The sequence below is a fragment of the Anopheles stephensi genome, chromosome 2 (assembly GCF_013141755.1).
Source record: "Anopheles stephensi strain Indian chromosome 2, UCI_ANSTEP_V1.0, whole genome shotgun sequence".
Classification (NCBI taxonomy): Eukaryota; Metazoa; Arthropoda; class Insecta; order Diptera; family Culicidae; genus Anopheles; species Anopheles stephensi.
Genome location: NC_050202.1, coordinates 92,071,348 through 92,097,057, shown reverse-complemented (window position 1 = coordinate 92,097,057; position 25,710 = coordinate 92,071,348). Strand labels below are relative to the sequence as shown.

Below are 25,710 nucleotides of genomic sequence, written 5' to 3'. Positions count from 1 at the left end.
AACTACCCGGAAGCAATAAAAAGGGGTGTGCCTATCCGGTGCTTCGGTAGCCGTTGCTCCACAGTCGTGAAAGGGGGTGGCAAGCGGGATGATGGCAGCGCACGTCTGCACCTGCCGAGAAAAAGTTCATCAAGCTTCTCACGTGCGCGCATTTTCGTCTGCGTGGTATGCAATTTGGATGATGTACTCCGGTGTACTGGGAAATACGTTGAATGAAGCCCGAGACTGTCGAAGGATATAAGACTATCAGGAGTTTTAGTTTTTGTGCTCCAGGATTGGTGCACAGTCAATCAGAGAAAAGGAGAAGATTTTTTGTTCCTTCATGGGACGAGCTGCTTGCTGGCGAGCTGAGTGGAAAGAGTAGAATCAAGCATCAACGAGTAGCTCTTTTGTGAGATTCTCATTCTGGACCGAAGATTTATTCACTCGAGAAAATATGAAACGATAAAGAATTCCCACTTGAACGGTTCAACGATGCATAGAATTTTGGGATGTGATCGGAAACAGTTATTCGGAATGGCCGTACTCCTGGCAGACACTACGACGAATAGAAGCGACGCGTGCAATTGCATCTAGAGTGGGATTGTGGCTGAGAGGACGTACACGTGCAACGATACAAGGCAATTACGACTTACTGCTTTTAAATAGCTGAGGCGATGTGAGTGCTTTACGTTTCTTTTGAAGACGACTAAAGGAGATTGAAAAGATTGGATCAGTTAGCATTAGTAGCATCAATTAAGTAGGGCTTTATTTACGGGACGGGATTTATTCAGCCCAAACACTCTTTTGCACGAAATCAATCGTTCCCCATCAACTGACCCCCCTTCGCTTGTTGCATTATGTATGAAAACAACCCTTTAGCTCTTCCATAAACAGAAATCCCTTTTGAACCTTTTCTGCAGGAAGATCTGGCAAAACTTGAACTCCACGAAAGAAAATAAACTCTCACACATACACACGGAGAGAGTGAGCTATAATATTACCATACGAAAATAGTTACAAACTGTTGTAATAATAACAGACCCAAAAGAGGAAAAGGTGCTGAATTTAAAAAAGATTGGGGCAAGTATTTGTTTTTCAACGAGTTTTACACACTATCGAAAGAAAGCGCAAGTGGAGAAGAAAACAAGAAGCTTCTCAGCGAGTTTTTAAATCGAATCTTTGTTTTTCCCAGCAAACGATAAGAAACGTTTGGGTAAGAAATTTAAGTTAGGGAGATGCATTCATTTGTGGTGTTCGGCTCGGTATGCTGTGCGAAACACGTGCACGTGTGGCGAAAGCAAAACATACGACGAACAGCTGTTTGTGAAATGAATCATAGGAAACCCCTAAGGAAATTGTGAGAAAGTGTGACCAAGAGTGAGAGAGTAAAGAGCGAACCGTTTGAGAGAGAGAAAGTGTTGTCGATGTTCATGCCATGTAAAGCTGCATTGTTCGAATTCTTTGCTGCATGCTTTGTAAAATGTTGACTTAGAGGTTGGAGATGCTGGAGGAGCAACTTTGCAGAACATTCAGTTGGATAGTTTTCATTTTTCTTTTAAAAAAGATTTCGTGGAAAATTGGTGATACTGCACAAAAATCATCAGTACGAACGATGCTTTCAATAGAATACGTTTAGTCGAGATATGAACCACGGCACGATACCGTGAACAATCGTAGAACTTGCTCGAACACATTCATCGATGCTAAACTGGGCTTTATGCAGCCGTTGTACCAGTTCGAGAGAGAGAGATCGGTATTGTAAGAGAGAATGAACACGCCTATTGAGTTGAATGCGTGAGGTCAGTTTATTATTATTTTAAAATATTCTTATCTAATATTTTTTACTAAACAAAGTACTAAAACATTTGTTAAATATCATTTCAGACAAATTCAAGAGCGGTGTAAATTAATCTTCGGATAGCTCTTCAAAACACCGGCACCGTTTCATACTCTACGCATGAACGCGATGAACCAGCTGCATGAACTTCTCGCGCGAGGGCATGCCTGAAGTAGTCGTGCGAAATATTCTATGCGTTTTCCGTTACGAGACTTCCAACGAGGCGGTCGTGCTCGACACTCAACAGGCGCCGTATATCGCTCGACCGGGAAGAAAAGTGTCTAAAGTACGTGATTTCAAATATCAAGTGATTGCGGAAAATACGCGCTAAAGAGCTTTAGCCAGAATCTATCAGCACTCGCGGCTGTAGCAATCATTAACCGAGGGAAGGAAAATAATCAACATTGTTGATTGTTGAGTTTATTTTGCCGTTAATTGGCCGTCGTAAAGCCGGTCGATCGAGCGCGGAGAGTAAATTGAATGAATAATTAAAAAGTTTCGCGATCGCTGGCCGGACAGCTTCGCCATTCTACGTCAGGTAATTACAATCACTCGTTGTCTCGGTGCGTTCCGACGATTCCGCGATATTCCTCCCCGTGCTCTCGTCGATCACCAATTGCAGTGATCTCGTTTACAAAAGTGCCACCAGCTCCAACCGGTGCACCGCTACCAACTCCAGCAGTTGGCCCACGTTCGTATTCTATTAGACCAGCGCGGGAGGCGAAGCAAAAAACTTCCCAACCCTACATTGAATGAGAGTTAGCGTTTGATGTGTCAAAACCTGACCTAAAGTTCCCGCCTGCCTTGTGGCGTGCTGCGTGCGTGGAAACGACACGGAAAAGTGAGTGTTACATTTCAAGAATCGGCACGCCAAGATACGCCTTCTGTGGCAGGCCGGCCTTTCTCAAAGCGGTGACGCGGTCAAAACAAACAGCACTAGCAAGAAGTAAACCATCCCGCGAGCAAAGCGGTGTGCTTCCATTTGTTTACCTTCACCGAAGTAAGTTTTCGTTCGCGGCCCACGCGGTGGGTTAGGTGATGCGGATTATTTGATTGCTTATCCGATTGCTGGTTCGCCGGTTTTCGGCAGGTTGGGCTGAAGGTGTTTTACCAGTGCAGACTTAGGTCAAAGTGTGGCTGGAAGCGATTCAATTTCTCTTATCAGAGGGTTTGGTGTAACAAGTGAAACGGAAAGCTTCGGCAGACGCGCGAACCAGTGTATCCGGGACTTTTCCCGCGCAGCAAGCGGTGACGATTAATTATTCAAAATATACGGGCAGCAACACTGGAACAAGCGAAAGCCTCCAATCCCAAGTGTAAAGTGTGAAGAACGGAAAGGTTCTGTTCGAGGGTTTGTTCCGAAAAGCGTGAAAGCCAACGAAAAAATTGCAGTGCAAGTAGCGTATTCTTTCCCGCCATTAGTACCAAGTACGCATACGATTGTTTGCGCAGGGAGGTGTGTTTGTGAAGTCCACTGCTGTCAGAAGTGAAGTTTTTCAAGGCTTGCTGTGCTGTGAAATCGACCAGAACAGCCTCCGTCTTGGACGAATAGTGTGCACTGCTCCAGCAGTCCTTATCAGCTACTACTACTCCTCTGGTACATCCGACAAGTCTCAACATGAACTACATCAGCGTTCTATCGATACTAACTGGTAAGTCAGCTAAAACCTTCATATACACAGGGATAGGGAATAAGGGGACGCGTCTCAGCTCGATTGATTAATTATGGATGACAGCACGCAAATTGAGACAGCACGCCGTAGCTCGGTTCTCCGGGCACTCGTTGCCCGGTTTCATTCCGTAGGCCTGGAGGAACTAAAGGTTTCCTCTAAATGGGGTTTGCTTTGCCCTGGAAGATAGCGTAGCGGAACTTGCTCTCAATGACGTTGTTACTTTTATTTATCGAACGTTTGACAGTCATTGTCTTCGCTGCCTGGGGGATGTTAAATTAGTCGTAACGATAATGACTGATTACCCTTGGTAAGTGGTTCGGAGCACATTCCTGTCCAGTCCGACTCGGAATCTCTGCACGAAGTGAATCTTCTACCTAACCATATCGTGCATGAGCGGGAGGGGCAGTATATTAGAGAACTCAGAAGACGACCTTGACCAGAAAAAAAGATGCACAGTAAGCACTTGGAAAGGACCCTGTCACGACTTATGGGAATATAATGGCGTAATCAAATATGGCTACAAACACAGTACCAAACAAGGAGCAAAGGAATGGCTCCCGACTTGAGTTGGCTCCCCACATGTGTACTTAACTTCAGTGTGCATCAACGTCCGTCCCACCTATTGATGTCACAGTACACCAAACGGTGTCATTTGCATTGACTTATAGACTCAATCAATCTGCCGTTTAGGAGATTCTTTCGGGCCCAGTTCCGTCCCGCTACCCGGCCGACCAAAATGGCCACATGCTACTTCCGGCGATAAGATCCCAAACGGTCGTTTTAGGTGTGAAAAGAGCCTACTCAAAGTCAACCATTTACATCAAATTATCGGATCGAAGGCGGTAGGATCTTCGCTGCGTGGCCCTGCCATCCTCCGAACCAGGGCGTCAGACGCACGCGGCATGTTTACATTTCGCAGGTTTTAGGTTGGGTTTTTGGCTTGAATGCTATTTACTTTGTCAGGCAGAGCGGAGCACGGACACGGTACGGGCGCTTGGTGCAATGTTTGGCAAGCATGGCAGGGCACCCTCCTAAATTGCCCATCTGTCGTCGGTGCGAGGTACGAGGCGTCTTGTGTCAACACTGTCCGTGATTCAACAGCTAGCAAACAGGACTGGGCCAGTTCTTGCCTCGCCCGGTAAGCCTACGGTGCACCGGTGTTTAGAAGGTATTTTTGCGATAAGCATTTGTTTTTTCGGGCATTCCGCTTTTGCGTACGCTCGTCTCGGTCCCGAGCCTCCGATCGATTCGAGCAAACAGGAAATGGCAAAAACAAGTTCCTGCGCGGTCCCATCCATGTGCCCACTCCAAACTCTGCAGACGCTTCGGTTCGTGCTTCTTCATCTGGTCTGCCTGGTGACGGGTTCTTGCGTTGGTCAAGTGCGTTTTTTGATATCTTGAGCACTTATCTTGGCGCTTGTACGTTGCTTGCGTACCGTGAGCAGATCAGCCCCTCTCGAGCAAGAACCATAAGGTCTTTTTTTCATCGTTTGTTATGTTTTCCCGCTTCTTGATGGCCTCTGCTGGCGTCGTGTCGGTTCGTCTCATACCTCCTTTCACCAAACTCAGGCGAAAAGATATATTTCTTTCAGATGTTTTTTCGTTGGGATACACACTTTTTTGTCGCGTTGTTGTTGCCTGCCGATCAAACTAGACGACAAAGAACGCACGCAAAATGGAAAGGAAACATCAAGTTTCCCACCAATCGAAACGGGAGACCTCTCGCGTCCGTGTAAACAAACCCTTATAATATTGATGACCGTGCGTTTCGTTAGGAGGCGCGGATGGGATTGATTAACATGGCTCGATTATCATCTCAATCATCAAATTAGTACGATTGATGAGGTGCCATTAATATCTCACTTCTCGCAAATACCTGTCTGCGCTGTGCCTGTGTCTGTGTAGGTGCCACGACACAATATTCTCTCGAGATGTCATAATCAAAGGGCTGGCAGTTGTTAAAGGCAGCAACGAAAAAGTTCGGAATCGGAATCGCATATAAATTGGTGGCCATATACCGGCCTAATAATAACTAGCTGCACGCGTCGCTTTGTGTCTTTCTCGTGTTATTTCATTTCAACAGGGGATCGATCGGGCTGAGCGAGATTAACAAAAAATGTATTGAATTGGTTTTGCTGTTCCTGTGAGTCCTGAGTCCTGAGTGCCTGCGTGACTCAGCATACGTGAGTGTGAGGCATGAAGGGTGCATCTTTTGGACCGGAAATCAAAATGACCTACGAAGGGATTAGGAGACAAAGGCTGCGAAGCTACCGGGAAGAACGGCTTGATGTAGTCCTCAAGATGTTTGACTTTTGCCAGTATCCAGTGAAGGTATCTCGCTGTGCAACCGAGGGAAAAAGGGTCCGCCAGTAAGGTAGAGGGCACCATCATCTCAGCAGGACTTTAAGAGCTTGCCTGTCGTAACCGTATGGCGCTAGGCGAAGGAGAAACCGATATCAGAAAGGACGGACGGGTTTATCCGGAGTTTGCCTGGTAGTTGGTCAAAGAAAAACAAAGTGAACCCAAATTAATGGTTTCCAGAATGACTGCAGCGTACCCTCGTACTGTCCCCGTCCGGCTCGATTCTCCCCCTCGATATTCCACGGGAATGCTGGCGATGCTCATCGTTCGGATGGGTTCCATCTACCCGGACTAGCTTCAACTGTTTCGTATTTCGGTGTATCAGTTTGGAAGCAGCACCGAAGCAGCTTGGCAAGCTTTGTTTGGGATGTTTGGCGTGATAATGAGATAATCAATGGAGATGATCTTTAATTAGGGTTTGTTCCACTCGTGTACCCGACTTCGTTGCAATGGTGCCACAGCTCCACACAAATGCCCCATTCACACACACACACACACACGCGCGTCCACGAAGCAACAAACTACGTTAGGTTTAATTTGAACAACCGTGTTCGGTGCTTGTATTGGGCTTCTTATCGAAGGCTGCTCCGGATCGGATCCGGCAACCGTGTTCGATTGCACCAATTCTGCAGCATGGCGTCGAAGTGCTGCGTACAAAATTTTAACTTTTCCCCATAAAGTCCGTCTCTGCAGGTTTGAGGCACGCGAGGCTTCTTAAAGCGGGAACCTGGAGGAAAGTTTTCTCACCGTAAACCAACCTGCTTGGGAAGAGTATATTTTCATGGAACCGTTCGCTGCATGTTCCAATTCGTAACGGCAAGAAATTCGCACTCAATGCTGGTGAGACTGGCCATGTGTAGTTTGCGTGACAAAATTGGTTCGTTTGTACATCGAGTTATGGCTGTTTGCTATTGTTGCAGAGTTGTGCTCCAACAGGAGTTTATGCCTTCAACGTTTATTTGTCAAACATCCTACATGGTCTAGCGATATTTGGCCATAAGAAATTGGCTCGAGACGTTGGCCGTTACGAGTGTCGTTGATCGATAATCAGTGTGTCGAATTTTGACGTTGAATGATGATCGATCGATCCTCGCAAGTGGTCAGATGCGGTCACTTTGTGGTGCTTCAAAAAAACAACAACCGTCAATCAACCCCCCGGTAGGGAACGTTAAGGGGTGGGACTTGCGTTTCTATTGATCTTGATATGATACCCGAGCGCGGTAGATAACAATCGCGATTACGTTGAAGGTTTCTTTTATGTTGCTACCCTCACGTGTGGACCCTTCTGGAGGGCCGTCTGATGTGGCCTGGACTGGACAAGGCATATCGATGTTGCTTGTCGTACGGGGTCGACATGAGTTAGGGTTTAAGTTGGGTGATGTCGGTTGCTGTGGTTTCCCCCTGACCCATACCTTGCCCCGGTTGGGGGTTCGGCAAATGGCGAACGCTTCCGGTTCATGTTCGCGTAATCCACGGTTTGGCATTATGTTTGGAACTGCAGCAAGGAACCATTTCGGGGGGGTGAGACTGTTGGACTGTTAAATCTCTCGCGCAATAAACTCGTCAAATAGATCAACAGATAAAACTTGTTGGTCAGTGAGGAGTCAGGATTGCCAGTTCCCCGTTTTTCCCTCCCGAATCGTTCGGTGTCCTTTGTTCCCGTTCAGGGAACCGGTAATCTGTTTGCCAGCCCTTGGTCAGTCTGGTGGACGGCTTAAAATCGTTTCGAGTTCGAGTGTTCGAGTTCGGAGCGGGTCAAACTTCCTGTTCCTGTTCCTGGTGCGTTTAGGACACAGCGGTAACCACGTTCCACGGGAGAGGGTAATAAAATTAATTCCCTTTCACAATAAATCTGTTTAAAGCCCCAGTTTCCTCGTACCGACCGGGAAGCTCCCGCGTTGATCCCGACTTCCAGGATTAAGGTGTACGCCCAGGAAGGGACAGAGTGAATGTGTGTGGCTGATCGTTGTTTGTCTGGTTTTATGTTTACGACTTCAACCCGTGGATGTCAACCCAAGCCGAGCTGTGGCGGTGGTAGTGCTGGTGTGTGACAACATCTGCTCAAACGGACGGAACGGATGGTCGACATTAAAACGAAATTGTTCCCGCGGTCAGAACGCGTTCGTTTGATAGCCTCTTTTTTATTGTTTTTATTCGGTTTTCGAACGCTTTTTTTTGCAGTACATTTACCGATCGCTGGTGTGCGTAGCAAAAGGCAGTTAAACATCAACATTGACCTCAATAGCCAATTCGCCTCATGGCGCGAGCGAAAGAAACGTAAATAGTACCGAAAAAATGGAAAATGATAAAGTACTATCGCCGGATAGAGCTGTATGTTGATTGGAGTGATTAAAATTTATCCGTTTTGATACTCTGGTTGGCCAGCATACAGGGGGAGTAAAAAACCGCAAGGAAAAATCGGACCCAAACTCCCAAAGTCCAGTTCGCAAGCAATGCTGGGGGTGTGTGGGTGCGTGGATTCGTTTGAAAGAATTTAAAAAAATAATAATTTTATCGAATAAAATGGGAATTAAATTTTCCCCGTTTCCAGCACAATACTGTGGCTGTGCTTGGCGGTGCGGGAACCAGCTTTCCCGGTCGCCCGGTTTCCCCAGCACAATTACGACCGCCATGAGCGATTTATTGATTTGAACAATGGAAAATATCTACAACCTTTTTGTGACTTCTGGCTCGTTCTCGTTCCCGTTCATACAAATTTATTGCAGCTCGTACCCGTCGACCATCGATGGAATTGGATGGATGGTTCTGGTCCTGGTCCTGGGTGAATATTGGTGGGTAGGTTTTTGTTGTTCCGAATCGTTATTGTGTTGTGTGGCTGTTATCTTGAGCATTGCATCTGTGTGACCGCACCCTCCCATATCCACCGCAACCACGCTGTTTGCTCAAAGTAAGCTCCGTTGTTGTTTGTACAGGCTTGCAGAATTTTTAATAGCAGCACAGTCCGGGCGGTTCCGACGTCATGAAATGCAACGCAACAGGATTAAGTGAGCTTGTGTGGAGTTCGAAAATTATTGGCCAGATTTTCACCATCCCGGTTCGAGGGTTGTGCGGGAAAATAAATGGCCAATTCCTGGCCCATTCCAGCCTTTCTCTCTCTGCATCTAGACCGACAAAACAATAATAATAATTCAGTATTCAGTCGATTTATGGGCCTATTTAAAATTAAATATTGCACACGATACGCGATGTGTTCCGCGATCGAATTGCGAATCGCAGGATCTATAGCTTCAGTTGAATGCTTTTTGACAAGCTGTGTTGAGTGTCTGGTTAGGCAAAATGAAAAATTTGTTTTCTCTCTCCCGTTTCTGCCTTTGATACCCACATTCCGCCTTTGTTGAGGTTCGTTCGGCACTGATTTGATCGCTCAATTTAATCCTCCATTGAGCTCATGTTCAAGTGACTCCACCCTAGTGCATCCCGGTGTTAGGTTTCCACGAGGCACGCGGGGATAAGCTGTTCTACCGCTACATAAAACATGTCAAAACCACCGAAGGATTCATGTATCAAAGATGATAAGCTGTGCTGTGTGTGCTGACGGTGGTTCAATTATGCCACCTGTGGTGGTGCGTCCCATGCTGGCTGAGGCAAATTGAAAATTTCTCCCAACTCGCCGATCCAGCAGTGGGCGGATAAGCTCACGTAAAAGCTCAGTCTGTGCCGGCTTTTGATTTTGATGCACCGTGCCCGGGCTCCCGACATTACATTAACATGATTTTAATGAAACAGTCATTCGCTGTCAGACGACTTTGCGTCTTTGGCGGAAATGTTTCACTCGCAACCGAAACCGAGGCTCTGCGAGGCCGGTAGGCAAACTACACTGGTTGGGGGATTCAGGCTTCAGGATTCGAGAAGCGATCCGCATGATTAAAAAATGCGGTTGATTAGGTAAGCGCAGGAAGGCTAATGTCTTAAGGCAAAAATCAATCTCGTCTGCTACCTTTTGCTCGAGCGGTAGCTTCCGGTGTTTTCTGCAGCAGAACAGTCGGCAGCGCGTCGGCGGGGTAAATCAAATTAAAATCAATCACGACAAATCGAAACCGCAAAAGTAAACCGAAATGTAGGGACCGTGGCATGTCGCTCAGCATCCCTTCGGCGGGTGGATGATGAGATCTGAGCATCAGCAGCAGCAGCAAAATAAATAATAAAACCCCCGCTAGCAAAGGACAATCGATCTTTCCCTCGCCACAATCACTGCGCAGCTCGTTGGTAGGCTGGAGAGTTTGGTAAAACAATACCCGATTCTCTCACGGCAGCTAGTGGGGAAAGAAATCGACAAGAAACGGAAACTACATCCACCCAAAAACTGGAGCTGGAATCCGTTCATTAATTTTGTTTGCTGCGCGCGAGAAGAGGGAAAGCTGCTTTCCTTGTTTTTCCCCGTCTTCGTTCGATTGCTTGTCCCGGTGTTTGATCGGCCAAGGCCTTCGGGCAGGAAGTTTTTCGTACGATTTGAGCATCGGTTCGATTGTAAATTAAATTTAAAAGTTTTGCAACCAAGCCAAGGGAGGAAAGGCGCCGCTACCAAATGGCGTGCCACATTTTTTTGTTAGCATTTTTTTAATATTTTTCGCCCAGAAATCATAGAAGAAACAAGCGCAGACAGAGACATCGGCCTTCCTTTACACTCTCTTCTCTCTCTCTCTCTCTCTCTCTCTCTCTTTCACTTGATTGTGTTCCTATTTATTTGCACGCGAGATTGTTGTGTTTGATGGTTTTCATTTTGATTTTACCAGTCGCTGTCGGTCGCTCAACGTGAACAGACGTGTTTGTGATTCAGTGCCAAAGTCAAAATCAGAATATTTTTTGTCTCACCAACTGTTACGATTCTTATAGGAAAAAAAAAAAATCCAGTTTGAACGAGTTATACTCAGTGCAAAACAACAAAACAGCAGCAGTGTTTTCGGGGAAGCGTGAGGTGTCGCGATGAGTTCGCCGACCCTCACTGCCGGGTTCCCCCCGCTCCGTTCTACGGAACAAAGAGGGAGAACGCTGCCGGCATACTTGGACGATACAAATGAATACGGGGAAAAACGGTTCCTGGTTCTACGCGCTTTAGAAGGAAAGCAACTACCAAAGAACCCATGGATTCTCTCTGACACCATCAAGAGAGCGATAGGTAAGATAGAGCAGGGACGTCAACTGGACAATAGCACATATCTCATCGAAACCAGATCCGAAAAAAATTTTACCTTACTGCAAAAGATTTCCTCTCTAACAAACGGCGAGGGAATAACAATCACACCACACGCTACTCTCAATTCCGTGAAATTTGTTTTCACGTGCAACTCGATAAACGAAATGGACATGGAGGAAATAAAAACACACCTAGCAGTCGAAAACATAACGGAAGTGTACCGATTCACGAAGAGAATAAACGGCCAAGTTACGCCGACAAATTCGTACGTCGTGACAATGCAAGCAACGAAAATCCCGGAATATATATACATTGGGCTAGAGAGGATAAAAACACGGGTATATTATCCACGACCGATGCGTTGCAACAAATGCCTCCGTTTTGGACATACAACAAAGAACTGTGCAAACAAAGAAATTTGTTCAAACTGCGGACAAAATTCTCACGGTCCCTGTAACTCCACTCCAAACTGTGCTAACTGCCAGGAAAACCACAACACATTTGACAAAAAATGCCCATTATATGTGAAGGAAACTGAAATTATCAAAATAAAAGTGAACCAAAATTGCACTTTCCGAGAGGCCCGAACACAAATAGAACAAAACAATCAAAAACAAACCATGGCAAACATTGTGCAACAAAGATTGGTTACTGCACAACAGTCAGACTCAAAAGATAAAATAATTGAAGGTCTCGTAAAAACAATAAATAAGCTTAACGAGCAAATCGAAACTCTGACAAAAACTGTAGAAAAACTAACAAAACAAAAGAACACCACACACCGACCGCCAAACGAATCAGACATGGAATCAGATTACTCAGAACCAAACAACACAAATCCATCAGCAACAAACAAAACTATGATCTTTAAACACCCACGTACATCATCCAGCGACGAAAAACAGACAAAAAAATCGAAACGTTCAACAAATAAGTGACTTTTTGAAGATTTGAGTACACGAAAACTCTTTTTATTTTTAAATGGATTATACAACCCAAAACATAAATACGAACAACGGGAATTCAGAACCAAAATTTTTGTTGAATTGGAATATACGAAGCTTTTCGAAAAACTTGAATGAACTAAAGCTATTAATAAACAAACATGAGCCGAGTATAATTACCCTACAAGAAGCACATATACCTCCAAACATACTTAATAGAACTCCTCTTAATAAATACGCATGGATTGTTAAGCCTTCCTCCACCACACATCATAGCATCTGTATTGGAATTTATAAAGACTTACCGTACAAAAATATTCCTATCAACTCAAAAATGCCAGCTCTATGTGCCCATATAAAAAGCCCAATAGAAATTTATATAATTTGCTTATACTTATCACCAAACAATAGTTACGATATCGAAACGGAACTAAATAACATGATCAACATAATACCACACCCCATGCTTCTTATAGGAGACTTTAATGCACAACATGAGGACTGGGGCTGCCCCATAACAAACAATCGAGGCAGAATTGTTCATAGCACTTTTGAAAATAGCCAGATACACGCAATTTTTCACCAATTTCCCACTCGCATTGATCCTTCCACAGGCCATCAAAGTTCAATTGATCACTGTGCAATTTCCTACTCAATAGTCACTAACTTCAGCCTTTGTTCTGAACAAGATCTTTTTGGCAGCGACCATTTTCCACTAACAATTAAGCACGTACCTTCAATCCCAAACCCAACAAAACCCTCATACCGACCACGGTGGAAATACGAAGAAGCGGAGTGGTCAACCTACCAACATGTGCTAAATAGTTCCCCATGGAGTTCAATGACAGTGAGTGAACAAAGACTCATAGAGCTGATATTAGAAGCGGCTTCAAAAAGCATCCCAAAAACCAATGGAACTATATCCAAAAGATATGTTCCTTGGTGGAATAGGGAGGTAGCAGAAGCGATAAGGCTTAGACGAAAATATCTGCGAAAACTCCGGAAATTAGCACCCTCAAATTGTAACGATCACATTCGCCAAGACATATACGAAAAATATAAAGATGCACATAAACTATCCAGAATAGCAATTTTCAAGGCAAAATCCAAGTCCTGGGAAAAACTTATCCTGGAAATCAGCCCATCCACTTCTTCCAAAGAAGTGTGGCGTAGGGTAAGGCTTTTGACAGGACAAAAATCGTATTCTCACCTTCCAAATCTAATTAATCCTCAAAATCCAATCACTAATCCTTGCGAAATAGCTGAGAGCTTTGCTGAACATTTCCAAAATATATCCTCGAACAAAAGTTACTCTGCCAAATTTTTGAAGTATAAAGTAGCGGCCGAACAAAAAAGTCTCTCCTTTACAACCTCCCAAAATATACACTACAATAAACCATTCACAATACAAGAGCTTCAACATGCGTTAAAAAAGTGCAATGGAAAATCTGCTGGCCCAGATGGTGTGGGATACCCACTGCTCCAACACCTCCCATCTTGTGCATTGGAGTACTTGTTAAAAATTTACAATGATATTTGGCACACAGGTGAAATTCCAGATGGATGGAAACATAGTTACGTCATACCTATACCTAAACCACAAAAATCTCCGTTTGATGTCAATAGCTACCGACCAATATCATTATTAAACTGTATAAGTAAAATCTTAGAAAGGATGGTCAACAGACGACTAAGCCACGAGTTGGAAAACAGAAAACTATTACATATCAATCAACACGCATTCAGAAGTGGTCATGGCACAGAAACTTACTTTGCAAAACTGGACAATATGCTTTCAACAGCAAAAGAAAATAAAAAACACACAGATCTAGCTATAATAGACCTTGCCAAAGCCTATGATTTAACTTGGCGACATGGCATTTTAAAACAATTAAAAAATTGGGGTTTCAAAGGAAATTTGCCAATCTTCATAAAAAACTTTTTACAAAACCGGACATTCTCAATCACAATAGGAAACGCTTTTTCTCAAATAAAAAAGGTGGATAACGGTGTTCCTCAAGGCGCTATTCTCTCGCCAACTCTTTTTCTTATCAGTATTGAATCCCTTTTCTTTTCCATACCTCAAAATGTTACCTGTTTAGTATATGCAGACGACATAACAATAATCTCTATGGACTCTTCACCCAGAGAAGCTAGAATAAAACTGCAAAAGGGTCTATATAAACTACAACAGTGGTGCAAATCGACCGGGTTTCAAGTGGCTCCGGATAAATGCAAAATATTACATATTTGTAATCTCAAACATTCACGCCCAAATAATACATTAAAGATAAATAGTATACAGATACCAAATGTCCGTAAAGCAAAAATTTTAGGGGTCATTTTAGACAGCAAAATGTCCTTTATTGCACATTGTAATTACATCAAAACGATAACGAAATCCCACTCAAATTTGTTTAAAATGTTAGGCTCGGGCAAAATCAGAGCCTCGAGAGCAATCATGATCCGGTTAATAAATAACTGGCTTCTTCCAACAATTCTCTATGGGACAGAAATAATTAGTTCACAATTTGATACGTTCCATACAAAAATAGCTCCCATATATCATACAGCAATCAGATTGGCTACCGGTGCTTTCAAAACCAGCCCTACGGATTCCCTTATATGCGAAAGCGGAGCACTCCCATTCAACTATGTTGCCATAATGCGACTGATTGGATCTGCGTGCCGCTGTATAGAAAAAGAGTTTGAATGTACTTCCTTACTTAATAGAACTAATGCGAGATTTGAAGAGATCACAAACTTAAAACTGCCAAAGGTTTTAAAAATTCCTCGCCTGTCTGGACGCCCTTGGACAGAAAAAACACCAACGATAGACTGGACCTTACATAAACTTACTAGGACAAACACGAATCAAGCATACCAACTCACAATAGAGCATATTAAAAATAATTACTCAACATATCACAAAATTTATACGGATGGTTCGATTAACACTATTCAGGCTGGTTGTGGAATTTACTCTGAAAATACAAACCCAATCACTAATTCTGCAGTAAAATTACCTGACTTTACGTCAATATTCTCCGCTGAAGCCATAGCAATCACCATAGCTGCTGAGGAAGCCATTAATCCACACAAACTAAATGTAATATTTTCTGACAGCGCTAGTGTTTTAGCTGCATTAGAACATGGGCAAATTAAAGACCCGCATATTCAATCAATAGAACTGGCTATCAATAAAAACAACATAACCTTCTGTTGGATACCAAGCCACATCGGAGTTACAGGAAACGAAAAAGCAGATAGACTCGCTAATCAAGGCCGAAAATCACCAGATATAAATACACATCCCTTATCCAAAAGGGATGCAATAAAAAAGTGCAAACACGAGCTTACCAATGCTTGGTAACACACATGGTTACAGGACACATCAAATAAACTAAGATTCATCAAAACATCCACATCACCATGGCCAGATCTCCAGAACAGCAAAGACCAACAGGTCATCTCAAGGCTAAGAATCGGGCACACCCTCTTAACACATAGCTATTTATTCTCAAAAGAATCTCCACCAATCTGCCGATTCTGTGGGAAACAAACCACAGTCCGACATCTTCTAACAGAATGCTACGGGTATATTACTTTTAAAAAATCGTGTAATTTGGATGATAATATCGATGATATTTTGTCTCCTGATGACAAAAAACAGAAAAATCTTTTGCGATTCCTCAGGAAAACGCAACTTTATGACAAAATTTAAATTCATTTGAAACAAAAAAAATAATAATAATAATAATAATAATCAAAATATTAACAATATAAAAAGAAGAGAGGAATAACTATATAATCCAAGTAGCTAATTTGAATGTATTAAATACAGGCTGGAGCATACATGGTCAGAAGGTAGGAGTTACCAAACAACTCACGAAGGGGCAAATTCGACCAAGAGAGAGATTTGCTTCTCTCCTTTGGTCTGGTGCAACCAAGGTTCAGGGGCTTGAGTTACCTTAAACAACTTTTCACACTATTAATCCTCCCTATCCCCGTTATCCTTTAAATTTCACTTTTTTCCCAATAATAGTACAATAACCAAAAATTCATTTTTAAATCATACAAAACAAAAAACGGGAACAATACTACAGGTAAGAGACGAAAGAGGTCCAAGAGACCCAAAGTCTCTTTAAACTCTACAAACAACAACAACATTTTGATTTTACCGATATTTGGAAGCTCATAAAGCAGGGAATGGAACTGCCAATGTTTTATCACACCACCGTTTGATTGTTTCGTGCTTTGAGGGTCTCTGGGTTCGAGAAGGACACCCGTCAAAGATTTATTTCCTTTCGGCCCCGTTTTGAATAGAATTGAGATGCTGTGGAATCTTTCTTAGCTGTGTAAACAAAGACCGATTTTGATGGAATGAGAGAGAATGAAGACTGTCGATTTTCGAAGGCCGATGTGCTGCATTGAGGAATTTCGTCCAATTAAGTAGGATACGATGGAAACTCCTATTCTGAACGGGAGTTGATCGACAGTCCTTTCGAGCTAGCTACTGGATACGCTACCACTATGCCACCGAGCCGCTACAATGTAAATCGCCGATAAAAATGACCTGCAGTTCCACACAGGTCACGCGTTGATCGGTCGACAGCACTACTTATCACCTTCAGCAGAAGATAATCTGCCCGTAGTTTGACTGTCATTGTCAATTGTGAAACAACCCACTGTCAATTAGGCAGTTGGCGTTTGTTGTCGTGAGTTCATTAATTATAGCTAATTAGGAGACGTAATTGAATCATTAGTGTTCGACACGGGGCGACACTCGATTTGGTTAACCGTGGCGTTGGAGCACAACCGATCCGAACCGTCGGCCTACTGGCGCTGTTGCAAGGTTTCGTTGCAATTGCAATAATGTAATTACTGTCAGCATGCATGTATATGTGCTGGATCCGTGCCCGGATACGCGGGCACCCAAAGCCGAAGCTCACAGCCCGTTCCGTCGCAAAGGATAACACAGACACACGCGTGACTTTGGCGGTGCTCCGGTGGGATGGTTGATTACTGTGCACACGGAACACGTGTTGAATTTTAATATCAAGAACACAACAATTGGGAAAACGGATTTTTTACTGTTCTTCACGGAAACATCAATGAATCCGGCACGAGACATGTTGACAAAGAAGGCTTGTGTTTTCCCTTTAAATTTTGCTCTTTCCGATACATTTTCAGCACCACGCATCGGCGCGTGCGTGTGTGCTTAATACGCCAATAAAGTAAAAGGAATCCCTTTTTGCGCGAATCTGCTTTTGCATACGCATGGTTGAACACGATTTGGCAGTACACAATGAACTGCGTTCGAAAGGGCCATGAAATTTCATTGTGCTAGATGATTATGTTCGGCAAAAGAAGCGAATGGAATGTGTCGGAAGCATTTCCGAATTTAATCGAGCACGAACTTGCATGCTCATGATTAACTCATGCTCGATAAATCAATTCATTTGTGGGTTGTTTATGTTTCTGGTTAGTTGGTGTCGACCTCGATCCATCCCGGTCGGACACTGTCTTAATGTAGTGTCACGCTCTTGGTATGGAATGTGAAACATGTCAAACTCCGGGCTCGGTGTCCGGAATAGCGATAATCATAAATTCAGTTCACTTTCCCTTCGACCCCCCCCCCCCCCACCCGTCCCCCGTGCTGAACTGTTGAGGTTCGGTCGTCCCAAAGCAGGTAGTTCGCTAGTACGCAATGGGCAATCGAATGCAGGTGGTGTTTGCTAGAATTTAAAATAATCCTTTGATTCGTGTGTGTTGTATGAGCTTTCCATTACCCGAATTCTTGGTCGATGATGCATAGATAACAAGATTCCAAGTGATGGTGCTGTTTAACCCCGTGCCGAGTACATCAGCGAGCAGAGCCACGAAATGCCACGTTTACCAATGCATTATAGATTAGAAAGTAATCAATTTGTTGTAGGTAGCAAAGGTATGTCGTTCCGGACATACTTGGCTACCTGTGCCACGGTCTAGACTTGGCTAGATGTTTTGAACCTCGGCGTACCACGACCCTGGTATGCTGGTTGGTTAGAAATTTATGACTTGTTTTTGGCTCACCTAAGAGGCGCTCCCATCTCGTTGGGCAGAAATGGTGGACCGTGCGCCAGAGAGCAAATTGGCATCTTGTGCAATGACTCTATTGACAAAGTTTCGCAGCCCTGCCGTGTCGTTGAACTCGTGGAGCACAGGTACACGTTCGGGGCAAGTGTCACATCAAACTCAGCCATCGAAAGTTGGTGTTGTTTTGAGTCCTGCCCAGTCTGCCGTCACCTGGTACGGTCCTTGTTCCCAAAGGACAACAGACCGGAAGCATGAAAAAGTGTTGCTGCAACAACTGGCGAGAATTTTGAAGTGGTCTGTAAATATTGATTCGCCACATTTAAGAGCACCCGGTATAGGGTGAATTTACAATGTTGGCAAAACAAGCGGCCCTTCTGAAGGTGCCCCGAAGGTGTCGAAGGACAAACTATGCGTGTGTGCGGTACAGGACACTTTGAAACTGGATGCTGGAAATGAGTCAAAATCATCGAACCGTGCCAGCCCTGTAGCAAGAGAGAAGAAAAAGAAAATAGGCGAAGCAAGTCAAACATTCCAACTGTAAAGGTGTGACCAGCGTAACATAATCTGTTTTACGGGAACGTCCCCCAGTGGATGTGCCGTGATGAAGGGAATCGTGATCGTAGATGGCATGATGCTCTATGGCCATTAATAGCGCATCGAAATGATTTGGGGCCTGTGGGCAAAGCCTAGCGTTAACTGCTTCGCTCACAATAGTCGTCGGTCGTCGGCCAGAGCGCGGCTAATCGTTTTGTGCCGATGTGGCTAATGATGGTGTTGGAGTGGGCGATTTCGCCGATTCGATCGGCTGTAGCAGCACATTGATGTTTACCCACCGGGGGGTCACTTTTATGTTCCACCAAAGCGCGTGGTTCATAAAAGGAGGGTGATTCTTTTAAATGTAATCACCACCTGTATTGTGGAGTTGGGAGATTCTAGTCATCCTCGTAAATAATCGTCATAAGCGTCACGACGGGGACACGGCGCGCTGAAGGTCGTAAAAATAGCGCTTGATTTTGGCTAATCTATAGAACCGGCCAGTTTTGCAGATTCATCCACACAACCTGTTCGGGAGACAGGTTTTGGGTTGCGAATAAATCTGCGTCCAAGTGGTCAGGAACCTGTTTGAATGTGTGGTTGTTAATGTTGGCGCTTCGGGGCAAGACTTTGTTAACAGTCAGGCACGCGGGTCGATGGACAGATACCTATGTCGGTTGTCTTCAGTATGTGGTACTTCCGGTTGCCGGTCATAATTTAGGATAAACATTTTTCAGTCTCTAAAGCCAATCTCCATGTTTGGAGATGCAAATTCTCGTCCACCGCTGCACATTACCAAATGTCCAAAAGCTTAGCATCGCACCACCAAGGGAATAATCGCCAAGAAAGCTTTGCATGCGGAATATTATCATAAGCGCTCCGTGAGCTGGACGAAGCTGGATGGAGGAGGCCTGAAGGAAAGGTGGCCAGGAAACATGACGATTTTTGGCACCGAATTCCGTCGCCAACGGATCGACGATGTCGTCTCACAGTGGTTCATAGTGGCCTCGGTCCACGGTACGACTCAAGCGTTATTCCAACAGAAGCGAGAACGGTCGAGATGCAAATGAAAAATCGATATCGCGCTTTTCTTCCGCAAGATTTGCCCCCGACCGGGAAAGAGGCTAAGCTGTGTGGGGAAACGGGGGCAACGAGGGAGGACCACGGTAACGAGCAGTCGGGTCGAAAATGGCACGTTGCATTTTTGCCAGTCAGTTTGGGCTCTGGTGTGCGGTTTTTTCCGTGTGTCACTTCTCCGGCTCGAGCGTTCGGTTTTATTGGCAGGTTGCGGTGTTGCGGATGCCGGCCGATGCCTGACGGATGAGTCCACGGCCGGGCTTCCTGTCTGGTTGCCGTCGCTCGGTAAACCGAACAATTGTGTGATGGCAAATTTGAGCTTGCCGCCTGTAACGAAACCATCCGTGGCTCGTGCGTCCCATTCGTCCCATTGCCTCCAATGCAAATTGATTACATTCTGTTCGGTGCAATGTGTTGGGGCGAAAAATCAATACAGGAATCCGTGCCTGGGACTGCCCGCTACCCTGACAGGATGGTCAGGTGTCAGAATGTTTGGGGATGCAAAAATGATTGACCCGGGGACTTGGCAGGCGGAGAGTGGTCATTCAGAGCGAAAACCTTTCGTAAAATGCTTTTTATGAATATTAATTGAGCGCTGACAGTGCATCCCCGTATAGGCATTGGACCTGAGGACCACCAAACGGCGATGCTAATGGGAGGCACGAAAACGTCACTGCAACTGCAATTTCATGATGGAATTAAATGCTAATGACAGGTCGGAGAGAAAACTGCCCGCTGAGAACTGTAATGCTGTTCATAATCGGCAAGCAGACATCGGTAAATTCTGCAGAGCTAGACGACTGTTTCGTTCATATCATAGACGACTGTTTCGCTGCTGCTTGAAAATTCATTTGAGATGTCTAACTGACTTTTCAAGCATTCTTCTCCAGCACTGGACGACCATAGTTTGATAGCAAAAATGAAAAACTCAGCATAGTTCACGCTGGAGACGAAAAATTCCAGAAAAAGTCGTGAAGTAACGGGCATGACTGGACAGTTTTTAACTGGCCATTCATTCATCGGGACCGGCGCAAAGTGTATCTTTCTGCCTCTAATTTAACACCCTATTCAGAGTGGCGCGCGCTAAACAGAGCTAAAATTGAAGCCTTAATTGTACGTATTCACCCTGTCTGGTGTGAGGAGCTGCAGGCGACGGTTCTCCCTTGCCCGTTAGTCATCCGAGTGTCCATTCGTCTATGCATTTTGCTGTCCACTAGTTCGCAGTTCTTACAGTGCGATAAGCAATGAGATAGCGTTTCCCAATCGGTTTGTTCGTTAAAACCTCTGTCCAAAGCGGTGTCGGTGGACAGGATTGACGGAACGGTCCCGATTGGTGGTGAGATAAAACCCAGAGGCAGTGGAATAAATCTACCGTCAAGTGATGCCGCCTGTATGGTGTCCACACTATCCACTCCACTCTCCACAGCCAGACGACCTTTGTCAATCTTTGTTTGCGTTAGGTATGTCTCAACTGTGACAATCGAGTCTTTCGGGAGAGTTTGGGCAGAAATTGGGCAGATAAAGTGACAGACGGTACCGTTTAAAGTTAATATATCCTGTCGAAAGGGTTCGAAGCCGGATGGATGAACGACACCCCACATGTCTCTAAAACATGTGCACGTGTGACGGGTGTGCTCTCGTTGAAATGCCTGCCGCGTACAGCAGGATGGAGGACATTCGAGCAAAAAAGCAATTTTAAAATCAACGATGTCGAATCGATCGAAAACCTCGAACGTTGTAAATCTGTTTTAAATGATGCATTCACGAGCGGTTTCGGATATTCGAAGAGGGGCATGCGGGAGCAGAGAACGAATGCAGAACGAATGCCCGATTCTCGTTATGCAAATATTTCACCCGTGATAAGGGTGTAACATGAAACTGCTTAGACGGTGCCCGATGCTGCCGGGTCGAAAAACACGCGCAGAACGGTGTCGGAGATAGGTAGGATCAAAATGCATTGATGATATGGAAAGCTATCGAATACATTCGCCTCATTAGTTCCCAGTGCAATGCGGCCCTTGTAGTGTACTACTCGCAGTGCAGTGCGGTGAGATGTTTCTTCATCATTACGCCAGGAGTTTATTTGCAGTGTAGAGTTCCGCGCGACCGGCAAACAGGGATCAGTTATAATGAATAAAACATAACATTTATTGCAACCCGTGCCTGTGTGGTGCGTTCGCCGAAGCATCAGTGTCGAGGATAATTGAGATGAATTTGCGAGGTTTTGGTATCGTTATTCGCCACCGTTCGGGGTAGCTCGATCGCTCGATCGGATCCAGCTCCGGAAGGAGCCTGTGATTTTACCGAATAATGTGTGTGTGTGTGAGTGTGTTATTTTGAATGCTTTAACCGCAAAGGTTGAGGCCGCTTCCGGACTTTGAGGTGGACGTTGGTCGGTCCTCGAATTTTGGCGTAGCAATTATCATCTGTCGTGGTTTTGGGAAGCTGTTAGAGGTTAGGAATCGTTTTGAATGGCCCGAAAAGAAGGATGCATTCTCATCATGCTGGTCATGGTTGCATGGCCGGTCATCCCAGTATCCCCAGCACTGACAGCGATGGTGGCCCTCATCGTTCGGGGTTGGTATAGGTGTACGTCAAGAACATACACGTGTTTTCCCATCCAAATTCTGATTGGGGATCGGTGTATCGTTCTGCTCCAGATCCCGGTGCGGTCAGGCATGAGACATCCGAGCGATGGGTCGGACCCACGGTCAGCGCAGTATGGCGATGGCATTGCAATGCACTTTGCGCTTCTCGCTTTACGTGAAAAATGGGTGCAGAGGACCAGGTTTGTGGACGCAAGGCCAGCAGGAGTGGTGGCAGTAGAAGAAGACGGAAAAAATGGAGATAAAAGTACACCGGGCATTCGCTATCGCTCCGGTCGATGTTCGCACGGTTGCTCGTACTCTGCGCTTGATATGCGATGTGCAATATGCAGCACGCGGTGGCAGATGATTGGCCGACGGTATTCGCGGTGGTTCCGGTGTTGATTGTATGTGTACCGGAAATCGAGCTACCGTTTCCGAGTAATGTGCCGACCGCTGATGGCAACGCCGCTTGTGGTGCAGCCGGTGGAAGGAAGAAGCTTTCCCAATCGAACCTCTGTAGCAGTGAGGGGGGTGTGGGGGGAAGAAGGCCAGAAGGAAAGCTTCGACGTCGCTTCGGCATAGCGCTGATAAATGAGGAGACAATAGCGGAAACTTGGAAAAAGTATGATGAAAATTAAGCAGCGCACAGTAGCTGTACTTTCCCGTCCTGTGGCGAGGCGAGTCCTTCACGGCGTTCACTTGGCAAAGCTTCACCGAATGCCGCCGGTACGGGTTTATCCATTTTCCGACCGATTTCATACGCTTTTCCGACTTAGGGTTTTGGGGCATTTACCTGCAGTGGCAGTACGGGCAACAGCGGTAGTAGTCGCGAGCAGCATTCAATGAATTCAGCATTAAAACAATTCACATCGGGATTGAATGGAATCGAATTTGGCAGGAGGGAGAAGTTTGGGCGAAAGTTTTTCCTAGCGCTCCTTTTCAAATCCACTTTTACGATCTAGAAGTGTGCGAGGTTTCTGTATGCGCGTGTGCTACCGTTGGCCACATTTCAAATGCTGATTCCATGCCGGACAGTCCGACAACCCGAAACAACGCTGTATCGTATATAGAGGCTGTGCGGTAACTGTTACCACCATTCACATGGCACAGGAAAGAAACGTTGGAAGCAGCGATGAAGAGGAGGAAAATATTTCCTAACCATCTGCGAAAAGGGGAGTTTGTGGCGTGGAGCATGGGTGGCACGGAATGCGCTTATAAAGCGACCGCGACCGTATGTTGGGAAAAGCGTGGTCGGTTTTTCGGGCACCGGGGCAGGTTAATCTGAGTGTGCGGCGGGATCTGCTCCATCGTGCAGGACGAGTTTGCTGCCCTTTCCATATGCAATGCATAGGATGCATGGCCGGTGTTTGTGCGCGCGTGTGGTTGGTGGAGCTTTCTGATCGGATGCCAAAAATATTGCGCGCCCACATCGCCATCGCCTTCACCGCCGGAAGTTGTGCAATGAGTGGAAGAAGAAAATGCATTGGCCGCGGCGTGAAGAAGCCACGAGGACAGCAGTCAGGACTCAGGAAGAGCAAGGAATTTAGAACAAACAGTAGCTTCACTTTGGCAGCCTGCATGCCTTGTGGAAGTGCCCCGAATGTCAGCCAGTGTGGGCTTTAGTGATGCGGTATGTGGGTTAGTGAAAAGTTTCCAAGGTTTAAAGTGATCCTGTCGACTTGTGAAGGGGAGCAAAAATAATATAAAGTTGGGGAGGGCATGTAGCGAGTGCAAGACGGGAGGAAGTAGTGGAAGAATGTCTTGAGCATGATCGTTTTGGGAGCGAATCCTCGTTTTCCCGACATCTTCGAACATCCCGTCTGGCGGTCGTCTGGCGTGTGGTTTGGGGCACACTGCACACTTTGAAGAGCTCGATATTTTTGGCCTCTGTTAGATGTGTTATCCTGCTGTGAGCTGCAGAATGCCAACATTTTTTTCCTCCGAATCGTTCCCAACCTTTTGGGGAAGCTTTTGGGCGCATCACGAGATAGGGACGGCAAGGCAAACCTTAACCTACCCGAAATGGCCACAGGGATTGGGGAGTCATTCTACGGGACAACACCGATAGAAGAGTGTTTTTCCAGACTGTTTGTTTATCGACCGTGTGTGTGTGAGTGTGTTTTTTTTGTTTTTGTAAAACGGCATCGAAATTGGTGATGCAATTTTGACGAGCGACCGCCCGATGGTTGACCGACTTTGGGTTTGAATATTTAAATCGTCTTGCGCTCGGATCTCTCCATTTGGTTCAGTGGACCAGTGGCAGTTTCCATTCCGTGCCCGCTCGCATCGCTTTGTTGTAAGCGAATCCGAATCGGAGGAGCAACTTGTCTGCTGCATAATTCATGCAGTTAGTGAAATTTTAAAATTCCATTTAGAAATTTTAGGACACCTGTTGGGGAATCGGGGCAGTCCCAGCGCTAGTTGGGAATAGGTTGCTGAAAATGTGTGTTTTGTGTTTTCCCTCCTTTGTTTCGCGTTTTCCCAAGCTCGCAATGTATTTGATTTATGCACATACTAAGACTTTCCACTAACTTTTGTTTTGTTTCTATTTCTCAGGTAAGCAAAACGGACTTGTTTTGATTGTTTGATATTCATCGTAGATGTAAGTATTGAGTACTAATGTGTCAAATATCTGACAGCTGTCAACTGTCATGCGTAGAACAGTGCTTACAAACTCTACTTAAAAATGGATCCATTTTTTTGCTTTGAAGAGAAACTAACGAAACACTATTAATGAACTCTCTAGCATCTTTCGTCCGAGATGCTTGACGCTGAAGGAGCATAAATCAGCGGAAAACGATAAGCTCCAACCGTTCGAACGTATCAGTCACTGGAAAATGGGATAAGAAAAAAACAGAACAGAACGGAACAGCCAACCGTCTTAACAACAACAATACAGTCGGTTTCTTTGCATCGTTCGTAAGTGGCTGCATGAAACTGACACAAATCGACGGAAAATGTGTTGCATATTCTGCTGACGTGCTGCTGTGCAAGATGGCTGCGCGTGCTGAAGCACATATTTTATCCCGGTATTTATGTATTTTCTATGCACGGGACGCGCGATGTGATGAGAAAAATGCAATTTGAAATGCATTATACCGTTGCTAGCTTTTGCGACGAAGGCAGCAAGGACGAGCGCCTTAATCCACTCCAGTAGGACACTAGGGACGATGAAAACGTCGTGATCGTGTGCTTGCTTCGTGCGGGGTGGTGAAAGTCACGCACGCCACGCCACATTTTACGCTGCCGAGCAAAACCGAAGACGGTTCCGTGTTTCAGGAGTCCGACCACCAGTTGCATGTTGACGATTCATCTTTCGCGAACGCAGGAAATTACGTTTTTATGAGGATTGATAGTGGCGAAAAGGGCGAAGGAACGAATCTCAAGCCAGAAGCCGGCTTCCGGGCGGATGGGGCGTGAGTAAGATTGTCCGCCCTGTGTTGAATAAATCACCAATCAGCCAACAGTCTGCGTCGGAAGC

General features: G+C 45.3%; 1 protein-coding gene across 1 annotated transcript; it reads left to right on the top strand.

Moving 5' to 3' along the window:
- The first annotated feature begins 1,872 nt into the window (after nucleotides 1-1,872).
- LOC118508438 lies at nucleotides 1,873-25,700 on the top strand. The gene is made up of 3 exons (XM_036048217.1): nucleotides 1,873-2,105; nucleotides 3,272-3,471; nucleotides 24,786-25,700. The coding sequence occupies exons 1-3, from the start codon at nucleotides 1,962-1,964 to the stop codon at nucleotides 24,787-24,789; spliced, it is 348 nt and encodes a 115-aa protein (XP_035904110.1). The 5' UTR covers nucleotides 1,873-1,961; the 3' UTR covers nucleotides 24,790-25,700.
- Nucleotides 25,701-25,710: the final 10 nt, after the last annotated feature.